Below are 12,219 nucleotides of genomic sequence, written 5' to 3'. Positions count from 1 at the left end.
GTTAAGGGTACCATCATTTTTGTCCAGGCCTGTTTCATGAGTTTATTTTTTTAAAATAATTTCAGTAATTTCCCAGGCCTGGAATAAATAAAGTATTTTTCTATTCTAATCTATTCTAAATAATTCTGTTAAACCGCCTTTCAAAAGCACTGTCTGATTTTCATTGGTTAATTTTCCTAGAATTTTTATTTATTATTACTTTCATCAGATTCAAGTTATTTCTGTGACCATTGTGGGTTTTTCTTTCATTCACTGGGGGGTACCAACAATTTTGTCCACTTGTATATAAAATCAGGTAAAGATAGCTGCTGTCAAAAGTGGTTGAATAAAACATCCCTTCTTATACGGCAATAAATGAAACATGGGACCGCAGGACTTCATTTACAATTTAAATCATCCTTTCTTTCCTTCAAATGTCAGTGCTTGAGTGGATCAATTATGTTTCCACAGAAACTTTGTATCAAGAGTCGGGCGGAGAGTATTCCGTCATGAGCAATGAGGAGACGCAGATGGAGGTAACGTTTGTTCAATATTTTCTAATTTCATTCCTGTCTCTCTTACACTAACACCCTTAATTAAATAGCTTGTAGATAATACTCCTCCTCCTAAATTAGCTTTCAGTCACCCTGCCAGTGAAGTGAAATTAGGATCCAGTCTCTACGACAGGCATCAGCTGAGCTTTATTTCTCCTGAGGCAGAAGATTAAGCTTTTTTCTCTTCATGTTTAATGCTGTGTCCCCAAAAAGGAAGAAACTTTAGTTCAGGTTTTCTAGAAGAATAAATGTAAGTGTAGCCGGCAGAGCATGAAAAGCTACGTTGTTGGGCTCAGTTATATTAACAGAAGAGCAGAGGAGGCACATGTACTCTACTTGGCTATCTTCAATTCATGTTACATTTCAGAAGGGAATATTGTAAGTTTTCCTTATTTTACATGGTAAATGGTAAATGGTCGGCACTTATATAGTGCTTTACTATCTTAGTGGTACTCAAAATGCTTTCCAATGTGTTTCTTATTCACACACATTCACACATACAACGAGGACAGAGCTGCCATGCAAGGAACTAGCCTGCTATTGGGAGCAACTTCAGGTTCATTGTCTTGCCCAAGGACACTTTGACTGTGGAGGGGCTGGGGATCGAACCACCAACTTTGCAATCAGAGGACAACCGCTCTCCCCCCTGAGCCACAGTTGCCCATATTATAGATGAAGAGTTTACATTTAAGACATATTGTGAGCTCAGATAATACGGTGCATTGTTCTAAATACGACCACCTAACAGCATAAATTAGTGCAGTGGTCATGATTAGTTAATTTGTTTAAATTATCTGGTCTTTTTTGCAAGCAAAAATTCCAAACGTTTGCTGGTTTTCACCTCTTTAATGTGAGCATTGTTCTTGTTCTAAAAGAAGATTGAAGCTACTGAAAGCTGATAAGCTAGCCATCATTAGCAGAATTTGATCAGCTTTTCTTTTTATATCAGCTGCTGTTTTATTGAATTATGTGGAAAAACAAACTGAATAACCAAAATGCCATCTAATCAAAATGGTTATTTTTAATGCACATAACAACTAGTGAAATAAACTAGGTCAGAATGCAGCTTTCACTTGGTATGACTCACTAATTATAGTTTTGTACATAGCCGTCTTTCCGCATGCATTTTTTTTTTTTCTGTGCAGTTTTTGTTTTTTTAGACTTAGAATTTGAAAACCTGTTTTCAGAGAAACATTTCTATGGAATAAAGTTTTTTATACAGCAATAAAAAGAAAGGTAAGATGGGTTAGGGTTAGGGTTAAGGTTAGTTAGGGTATAGTCTAAAGTTTTCTATTCACTCCACTGTATTTTATTGATTGCTTTCCAATATTCAAAATTTTGTCAGGAGATAAAACTAAAACAAAGACAAGGACACATTGAAGAGATTTAGCATTGCACTTCCATAGAGATGCAGCCCTGTTTTCTAGTCGGTACTTACTCCTTTACTGTTTTTAACCTCTTGTGCCTTCTTTCGTCTTACCTGCAGGACTGTTCGTCACAGCAGTGTCTCCAGCCGTCCAAAATCCACGTCCTCGTTCTGGTCCTGCATGGAGGCAACATCCTGGATACTGGCTCTGGTACAACATGAACACAATTGTTATTTTAGTTGGAAATTATTTAAAAAATAAATAAAAATGTTCTTCATCAGCCAATAGCTTAGACTAGAACTTTTAGTAAAAAAAAACAAGTGGGGGGGGAGGGTTAGTAAAAATCACAGTTCTGAAGGCTCAAAGTAAATTTTTTGTCTGAACAGCCCAAATCCCCAAACAATTAATTTAAAATGAAATAATAGCAAGAAGAAGCCCATCCTGACTTTTTAGAGAATGTGACAGGATCAAGAAACGCAAGGAAATTGCCTAGGGCTCAGAGGGTAAATTGCTGTCTCTGCAGCCATTGACTCACATAAAATCCACATGATTTGATGTGTTTAAACAGTTTTAAATAAAATATTTATAAGTATGATTTAAAGATTTAATGTTAATTGAGCTCATTAATTGAAATGGACAAATATGAAAACAAAGAAACAAGGGCACGTTTAGTCTGTTGATGTTTTCCCAGTTTTTGAAAATGATTAATAATCATCCTTTTATAAGGGAGTATAGTCTTGTAAAAGATATGTAACCCTGTTCTAATTTGTCTGCAGGTGAACAGAACAACAAGCAGGGAGATGTAAATACACTGAGCGGGGCTTTTGAGACTGTGATGAGGGTCCATTATCCTGCAGCACTTGGCCGCATCGCCATCCGGATGGTGCCCTGTCCTGCTGTGTGTGTCGACGCATTCTCACTAGTGTCCAAGTGAGCGAACTGAATTTTAATAACCTGCTGTTATACAGGCACAACCTGCTGTTCTGATGTAAAACACTCTCGTCTCTGCTCTGTAGTCTCAGTCCCTACAGCTACGATGAGAGTTGTCTGTCCAGCAGTCAGGACCACATCCCGCTGGCCGCGCTGCCTCTCCTGGCCACCTCTGCGCCACAGTACCAAGACGCCGTAGCAACAGTCATCTTACGAGCCAATCAGGTGTACAGTGACTTTATCAGATCTTTAGAAGGAGCGTCTTTTAATGGCCAGGTGAGTGTGGACCCTAAAGAGGGGTGAAGGGAGTACCAGTGCCTGGTGTTGTATGAATGAAGCTGATTTCTGTGTGTGTAAATTTATGTTTTGTAATATAGGTGTGCGTTATTGGGGACTGTGTTGGTGGTATCCTGGGATTTGATGCTCTGTGCAGCAGCGCTGTGACGGTGTCAGAAAGCCAAAACAGCAGCAGACGGGGCAGTACCATCAGTGTTCAGGTAGCAACCTCAACGCATCAGCTGTCAACTACTCATCCTACTTGTAGCTCTGTGTGTCTATACTGAGGCACTGAACAAGAATGGTGAAATACACACAACTTCGCCACACTGGCCAACATGATCACAACAATCCACTCTAGGATTAATTTACAATACAGCTCTACCAGACTGAAGAATGGCAAAGATTTAAAGCTCTAAAATGTATATATATATATATATATATCAACAGTTTAAATTTTCCTTTGTCTAAAAAATGTTATGGTGTGTGTCAATATTAATTGTAGAGCAGTGCAGCTGTGGAGCTCCTAGTGTGATTTTTCAATCATGTAAAGGTTTATTTGTTGTATACATAAGTAACATGTAGTGAAGTGCAATGCAGGACTAAAAAAAAGAGACAGACAACCATGCACACCCACACATGCAGTTCAGAATCAGCAATTACCTACCATGCATGTCTGTGGTCTGTGGAAAGAAGCCAGAGCTCCAGTGCAAACTCCACACAGCAATACCACATCGAGCAATCTCAAACCCAGAAGCCTTTTAAGGCGAGGTAACCGTGCAGACCAGTGCACCATCATGCTGCCCTTTGGGAGAAATAATATCTGTATTTCATCTAATAGTTGTCACAAGTATCAGCCGCATTGCATGAGGAAAAGTCAGAGGAAAGCCAAAGTTGTAAGAACTAATCCACTTATTAAGGGAGTGTGTTGCATTTACAAAGGCTTAAACATTTTCAGAGGTTTTATCTGGTAATCATGACTTACTATCTCATAATTGCCGTATAGCAGAGATATTGCACAATAGACCAATGGGACTGGAAAGCAATGTTTCAGACCTTAACCAGAAAAGGTATAAATGCTGGACTTTCCTCAGTGCATTTTTAAAAAAAAAGGTTTTCTCTCTTTCACCATAAACACATTATGCACATTTTTCACCCTGTACAGCTCTGTAATATATCAAATAGAAGTATTTAAAATCCAGACTCTAGTTTGAACTTTCGGGCTGCAAGGTGGCTTGGTGGTTAACACTGTCGCCTCACAGCTGGAACGGTCGCCGGTTTGCGTCCTGGTTAGAATGCCCTAAATTTTTCTGTGTGGAGTTTGCATGTTCTCCCTGTGCAACATGGGTTCTCTCCAGGTTCTCTGGCTTCCTCCCACACAGTCCAAAAACATGTTGAAGTTAATTGGTGATTCTAGATTGTCCGTAGGTGTGAATGTCCTGTGATAGACTGGTGACCTGTCCAGGGTGTCCCCTGCCTTCACCCTAAGTCGACTGGGATAGGCTCTAGCCCCCCGTGGCCCTAGTGAGGATTAAGCGGTGTATAGATAATGGATGGATGGATCGTTTGAACCCCTTATTTTGATCTATGGGCATGTCCTTCATGCACTACAACGTTTACTCTTACTGCTGTACCAGAGAAGGAGACAAAGCTCAAGTCTTGTAAAGTAAAGTTTGGAACTTCACTGAGAATTCTCAGATTTTGACGATTTCTTCAGCAGCAGTGTTATTCACTGATTGTTGTTTGTATGGATAGGTGTTAAGATTTTAATGGTACTACTACTCTTACTGATAGTGCTTGTCGTCCATTATTTAAACTCGACTCTTATCTGTTCGTTTTGTTATTTTAAAAAACAAAGCATGGAACATAGCTAGAACAGAAATAACACTTCATTAAGTCTTTTTTTTTTTTAATCCTTCTCTTTAATTCTTCACTTTGAAGTACAAAATTGAATGTAGGATTTTTGTCTTTGACAGTACTTTTACTCTGGAGTATAAATAGTTTTATTTAAGGAAACTGTTAGTGTACTTTTTCAACCACTGCCAGAACTAACAATCAATTAGAGAAAGGGTGAAAATAAATCAAGATTTGACATGCAGCTCTTAAACGATTTCCGCTGCTCATTGCTCTCTGAAACTAAAAACGAATTTATGAACAACATTTCAGATGATGCTCTGAACAGTTCAGATTTAATTTACGAACACACCCATAGCACAGTCAGCTGAACTGGAGATCCAAACCAACCTACCTTCCAGTAAAAATGATTAAAACTGACATTACGAAAGTAGCCTAACAGGTGTAAATATTGGGGTTAAGACCCTGTTGTATTATTTATGAAGTGAATTTATATATTAATATATTATATAGAATTATATAAACCTCAGTCATTTCATCACTGTGCAATCCTAAAGACATATCAATTTTTAAACTTTGAGAATTTTAAATTGTTTAAAAGTGTGTGCTTAATCTACAAGTCTGTGAATGGCATGGCCCCACCGCCCCTGAGGGATTTTATCAAAAAGAAAAGTGGTATCACTAATACAAGGTCAGCCACCAAGGGTGACTGCAAAGTATAGTTTAGAAAGTCCTCCTTTGCACAGCATGTACTATCTATTAAAGGTTGTACAAACTGGAATATCTTACCTATAGCTGTCAGAGAAAGCTCCACCTTCATCAGTTTTAAAAGACAATATAAGATATGGCTGATCAGTAATCAAGTGTGTGAACATTGACAAAATCAGGCACTTTAATTACGTGCACTTTAGGACCTGAAAAGTACTTTATAGACACAGTAGCACTTTAGGGTAGGTACAACCCAGTCTGATTCGATCTTATCGCCACTGTCTGTGTTTTATTGTTGTTGTTTTCATTTGTTTTATTTATTTTACTTTCTTTTTTTTCTTTCTTTTTTTTAAACTCTCTGCTCTTTTGGACGTTTGTATTCACATCCATCCATCCATTTTCTATACACCGCGTAATCCTCATTAGGGTCGTGGGGGGGCTGGAGCCTATCCCAGCCGACTTAGGGCGAAGGCAGGGGACACCCTGGACAGGTCGCCAGTCCATCGCAGGGCCACACTTAGAGACAGACAACCAAGCACACTCACATTCACACCTACGGACAATTTAGAATCACCAATTAACCTTAATATGTTTTTGGACTGTGTGGGAGGAAGCCGGAGAACCCAGAGAGAACCCACGCTGCACGGGGAGAACATGCAAACTCCACGCAGAAAGATTCCGGTGCCCCCACCGGGACGCGAACCGGCAACCTTCTAGCTGCGAGGCAACAGTGCTACCAACTGCGCCAGCTTGCATGTATTCACATGTGTTTCTCTTTTATGTGTATGGGACACCGGATGGAAATTAGCCTTGTGCTAAATCTGGCGTATTTACTACAACCTGAGATTGTATGTACATTAATACGCACTGTCCCATCTAAATAAATAAATATATTAGTAAAACCCTACAAAAATAATATAAAATACTACTATATGTGACTATAATGCATATTAAGGCAGAGACCCTACTGTCATATTCATTATTATTATACATTATGGAACTTAACCTAACTAATGTAAATATTAGGGCTAAGACCCTACATATTACTATTTTGGAGATTAACCTAATTTAGAGCTAAAGTTTTGACTCTACAAAAATATACATGAAAACCTGACACATTAAAGGATTCCCTGGATCCACTGTTACCAAGCCTGGTTTTGTTTTATAGTTTTTATTTTATGTGGACTGTTTCGTGTTTTTTGTTTAGTATTGATAGTTTTTGTTTTTTACGTATTTCATGATTATATTATTGTATGTTATTTGCAACAGTAGAGAGAAATGGCTCCCTTGTAACAAGAAGAGACCATTAGCAGAACCAGGCTGAGTGAGGGGGGGCATTTGCCTGACTGGTCTGAGTGAGGTTGAAGGGGAAAGAGGACAGTATAGCAGAGACAGACAATAAACAAAACACTGCAAACACTGAACCAAACAGCAGGAAAAGTAGACTGCTGATCAGACCTGTATAGCTCCAGAGCAAGAACTACCTGAGAGACATACAAGGTGGGAAAGAGCGGAAGCAAGCACAAACTGAGAATGAGAGGGTACAATGTTCGTAACTTGCAACAACAAATATACCTGCATGGAGAAAATGACAAGAACTGACATGTTGAGGCAGTCTTAAAACAGGATGGCTAAGGTGAAGCCATAGCTAGATTAAAAAACAAGAAGAAGTTGATCTACAACAGCAGAAAGAGAAAGCTAAGTGAATTTAGGCAACCAAAACGAATAGAGCAGTTTCAGGCATACATGTGGTATTCATCCCTACATCCAGTGTTATATAGAAAAAACAAAGAGGTAATAGCTAAGTCAGTGTACTCAATTAAAAAAAAAAAATGTAAATAGATATAGGCTGAAAATGAGGCTTTTGTTGCAGTGTGGCAAGACGATACTTGTTAAAGTTTACATCTGCTCCCTTTTAAACAAAATATTTCAAGCTTACGTTCATTTAATTAAATCAGACTGCCCCATCGTCCCTCTCCTCTCGAGTGCAGCGATGATTGACAACCACCTGAACCAGTTCTCGTAATTACAAGATTAGGTTTCCAGTTTTCCTTATTTTGTGAATGTAATACACTTCTGTATCTGTGGAGCACGAATGTCTGTACGAAGTTTATCAGCAATATTTCAGTCTCACCCAAAGGGATGGGCCGACATCTGTCAGATCTACATTGCTATTCATTGTGCTGTGCTGCAAGCAAACGCCTGAGGGATAACAGATGCAAAACCATGCAAATAAAGTTAAAACAAATGAAGCTAGTAGCAACAGTCTGCACAGCAGGAATGAGACAACATCTGTAGATTCCAAGTAGGACGTAAACCCCTCATCTAATTTTCCCGTTGATACATCCTCTACTCCTTTCGTCTACTCTTCCTCTTGAGTCTTCGTCCCTCCCAGACATTTGAGCGAGAAGGAGGCAAGGAACAGACATGAGCAGAGAGGAAATGAGGCAACAGGCATCTAACAAAATAAGACATCCTCGCCTCTGACCCATCCTTTTTAAGCAACATCAATAAAATATGATAGTTTGCTACTAATTTTTAGAACAATTTACTGTTGTTTTACAGATTTTCCCTGTTTTGTCAGCTTACAGATAGTAACTGGTGATATCACAGGAAAAAAAGCTTTTATTTACTTCAAACAATGCTACTGACATTCTTAATACCTTTTAGCATCAAACTTAAATCCCTGACAGTGTTCTCTTTTTTTCTCAGGACACAGACCTCCTTTCTCCAGGTATCGTCATAAACAGCGTCTCTCCTTCCTCGCCATCTCTCGAAGGAAGTCGCCATCTCAGCCGTAGCAACATTGACATCCCTCGCTGCTCGGGCCCCGATGACCCCAAGAAACAGCTTCCACGCAAGCGCAGCGACTCGTCCACGTATGAGCTGGACACCATCAAACACCACCAGGCCTTTTTGTCCAGGTAAGACACGAAAATGGATGCAAACATCTCAAAATCTTGAAAAATTGCAGCTTGTGTGATTTTTTTTTTTGTGTGTGTGTCTGAGCAGTCTTCACTCCAGTGTTCTCCACGGAGAGCCTGGATCACGGCGCTCCAGCAACAGCACCATGTTGGAGGGAGGCTCGTTGGGAAAGTTTGACTTCGAGGTGACTGATTTCTTCCTGTTTGGCTCTCCTCTGGGGCTGGTGCTTGCACTGAGGAAGACTGTGGTGCCCTCCTTAGATGGTGAGGATAATTTTTCTTTCTTTTCATGCGCCTTGAATTAATTTTCCTCATTAGCTGAAGCTGGAAGTGCTTATTTGTGTGTGTGTGTGTGTGTGTGTGTGTGTGTGTGTGTGTGTGTGTGAGTGAGTGAGAGAGAGAGAGAGAGAGCGAGAGAGAGAGAGAGACATATGATGTCTCCAGCTGCTGGGAAGCAGGCGTCAGAGGTTAGAGGTCACGTTTTTGATCTCAGAGGCTGACGTGATAGACGAGCTCACACAGGCACGAATCTGACTGTAGTGTGTGTCCTTTGTGGTTTGGAGGAAAGAAGTTGCTGACCTGCAGCTGTTGGGTTAACATCTGGACTGATTTCCGATTAGATATTGTACATTGTAGCTGTTCACAGAATCTTTTTGTTTCCTCAGCCATTTATTGCTCGTTTCTGTGTTGGTTTCATCCTATCTGCTAAAGTTATTCTATACCCATCTGACCTCTAAGAGTTTTTGGGTGTGTTTTGGCCCTGTCACGTTTTCCTCACTGTGGGCTCATTTTTCACTGCAATATAAAGTCCTCTGTTGAAACAGCACAACCATGACTAGGAGTACAGAGAACTCAAAATGTCTTTTGTGCTGTGTAACACAGTTAGAATGCCACACATTTGAAAAAAGACAAAACCTGAAGTTAAATTGATTAGATTTTTCATTTTACAAAAATTGAAATAACCTGGAATCAACATGTACAACCTTTTTCCAAGTGCTCACAGGTGTTATCAATACTGGAAAAAAATGTTAACTTTACATACTATTGGTATTCTATGAGAAACATTTTTGCAAATAATGCATTCTTCACACTGCGCTGTACATCCACTCTAGATTGTATTTCCAACATGCTGAATGCTACTTTCAATAAGTTGCTCCTCTGCTGCCTTTATTTTATTGCTCATTTTATTGCTTTTATTGTTCAGTGTTTTATTTTCCACTCAGTCTCTAATTGGTTTTCATACTTGTCTCCTCTCTGCTCTGCGTAAACACAGCTTGCAGTTCAGCCATAAACCCTCTGAACTTTTGTTGCGTTACAGTTTTTGCAGCTGAGTCACATGCGGCTACTCGACTACACCAGGGAGTTCTTTTTTTTTGTTTTGTTTATCAGAGAATGAGGTTTGAGCAAATGTTACGTTTTTGAATAAACAGTGCATCACTTATTTCTCTGCAATCACTTTCATGCAACATCCCACAGTAGTCTCTCCTTTTAAAAACTTTTTATAACTCTGATTGTGTTTCTGTCCTCTCTACAGTGTCGGCTCTGCGTCCAGCTTGTCAGCAGGTTTACAACCTATTTCATCCAGCTGACCCCTCAGCCTCCCGCCTTGAGCCTCTCCTGGACAAGAGGTTCCACCTGCTGCCTCCCTTTAGCGTCCCCCGCTATCAGCGCTTTCCTCTGGGGGACGGACACTCAGCTCTCTTGGGTGAGTCACTCCATCATGAGACACTTCACTGCATTCTTTCTGTTCTACATGTGACTGAGCATTTATATTTTTTGTCTTTTTCTGCCGTCTTAGTGGAGACAGTGCAGAGTAACCCTCAGCTTCTGATGGAATCTAGTGGTGCAGCATTCCACCGCTGCCCAGAAAGCATCAGTGAGACGTCCATCCCCGTGCCTGTCCTCAACTGGCAGACCTCACAGCTCCACACTGAGAGTATGTGTTGGTCCTGTTGTTCTTTTTCTATAGTCAGACCTTAACCCTTGGAATCGGATAGAAGTATTTTACAGCAAATTTAATCATAGTTATGACCTGCATACAGCTCTGAGTCATTCTGTCAGAAGGGTGAAAATTCAATAATTCTTTCTGTGTTTACAGTTTCAGGCGAAGTGGTGTCATTGTGATAATTTTGTTAAAGATGATGTGCCTTTCAAACCTGCTGGCAGGTTTTGAAGTTCAGAGACGAGTCGTTGTTAATGTTGCAGGGATGAATGTGGCTCTAACTCCTGCCTTCTGTCTCCACAGCGGATACTCTTCACTCACATATTTTTGTCGATGGCCAGTACCCCTCATCCACCTCTCCAGGGGTCCCACACCTCCGTTGCAACCGCAGGGCAAGTGAGGCCAGCATAGCCAGCCAGGTGTCGGGTTTAGCCGACTCTTACACCGCCTCCAACATTGCCACAAGTAAGCTGCCCTCTAACCTCCTATGTCTGACCCACGTTTTTACCCAGAAGCTGACAGTTTATATGTTGACATTCTCATTTCCTCCCTCCAAACATGCTCTCAGCAAACAAATGTGAAGTGAGCCATGCTAAAAGGCCCAGTCTGCTGTCTCAGCTGGCTCTGCCCTACAATAGGCTTGCCTCTCGGAGCCCGTCCTTTCGGGCCCGCCAGAAAATCCGTCGGGTGTTCCCGAGACCCAACGGTGTGGAGTCTGAGCAGAGCTCGGATGTTAGCTCTGACATTACCTCTGATTTGACCTCTGACCTCACCGATGTCACGTCTGACATCACAGACATCAGCTCAGCGCCTCCGTCGCCCGGGGTGCTGAAGAATATAGAGCAAGGTACCCTGGGAGCTGTAGTGAAATGGCATTAGGAAAGGATGCTTGGATCCTTCCTCATTCACTGTGCTCTGTCCTTCCTCCTTTGGCCTCCTCCTATCTCACATAGTTCTCCTCAGTTATCCTACTTCCAAAGCTATATATGAGGTCCACAGCGCTTTGTGTACGACTTCTCCGAAACTTAGTACCACTGCTGTCCTTTATTTTACTAAAGGGATTCCTAACCAGGATTACTTGTACCTTAGAGGATATTTGTGCTGCCGTGGGGGGTGATGTGGGAAACTCAAGGAATAATTTACTCAACAACAAAAATATATCTACACATTTGAGTTAAGGAGGAAAATATGCTGCCAAATACAATTGAAGTTTTTGTGATGCAAATGTTTAGTGAATTTGCAATGACTAGTAAACTGCCCTAGGGCTGCCACTAGGAATTAATCTTCTCTTTATTATTCTATTGACGATTTTTACAGATGAATCAATTATAATGGATTATTATTTTTCTTCCAAACAGGTGAAATTATCACCTTAATTTAGCAAACTGTATCTTATTGTATAATACATCAAATCTGGATTTTTGAGGTGCAGAGCAGCAGCTAGATACCATATAGCCTTAAAGTGCTGCATTTTGATCACTTTTTTATAGTTGTTCTGTTGTCTGGCAACAGAAACTGAAAAATATCTAAATGAGAACAGCTTTATAGGTAATTTAGCTGTTATAAATACATTAAATGTGAACGCAGGGAAAAGAAAATATGCAAACAGATGCAAAGTGCCTCCAAGGTGAATAGTGTATAAAGTTAACCCCGCCCAAAACTGTTGCATTTAGTGCAACTGACCA

General features: G+C 40.4%; 1 protein-coding gene across 1 annotated transcript in view; it reads left to right on the top strand.

Moving 5' to 3' along the window:
• pitpnm2 (phosphatidylinositol transfer protein, membrane-associated 2) overlaps positions 1-11,661 on the top strand; it is a 60,841-nt gene extending 49,180 nt beyond the window's left edge. Inside the window, exons 9-19 of the mRNA XM_008298587.1 lie at positions 451-515; positions 2,020-2,110; positions 2,677-2,830; positions 2,917-3,106; positions 3,208-3,327; positions 8,381-8,592; positions 8,681-8,856; positions 10,127-10,297; positions 10,391-10,528; positions 10,838-10,999; positions 11,103-11,661. Coding sequence (XP_008296809.1) covers positions 451-515; positions 2,020-2,110; positions 2,677-2,830; positions 2,917-3,106; positions 3,208-3,327; positions 8,381-8,592; positions 8,681-8,856; positions 10,127-10,297; positions 10,391-10,528; positions 10,838-10,999; positions 11,103-11,413 — 1,790 coding nt within the window. The 3' untranslated portion in view covers positions 11,414-11,661. The remainder of the gene's footprint in view (positions 1-450; positions 516-2,019; positions 2,111-2,676; positions 2,831-2,916; positions 3,107-3,207; positions 3,328-8,380; positions 8,593-8,680; positions 8,857-10,126; positions 10,298-10,390; positions 10,529-10,837; positions 11,000-11,102) is intronic.
• Positions 11,662-12,219: the final 558 nt, after the last annotated feature.

Source organism: Stegastes partitus, unplaced genomic scaffold (genome assembly GCF_000690725.1).
Source record: "Stegastes partitus isolate 25-593 unplaced genomic scaffold, Stegastes_partitus-1.0.2 Scaffold1330, whole genome shotgun sequence".
Taxonomy (NCBI): domain Eukaryota; kingdom Metazoa; phylum Chordata; class Actinopteri; family Pomacentridae; genus Stegastes; species Stegastes partitus.
Note: the sequence above shows the minus strand (reverse complement) of the source record. Positions and strands in the feature narration are given on the sequence as shown.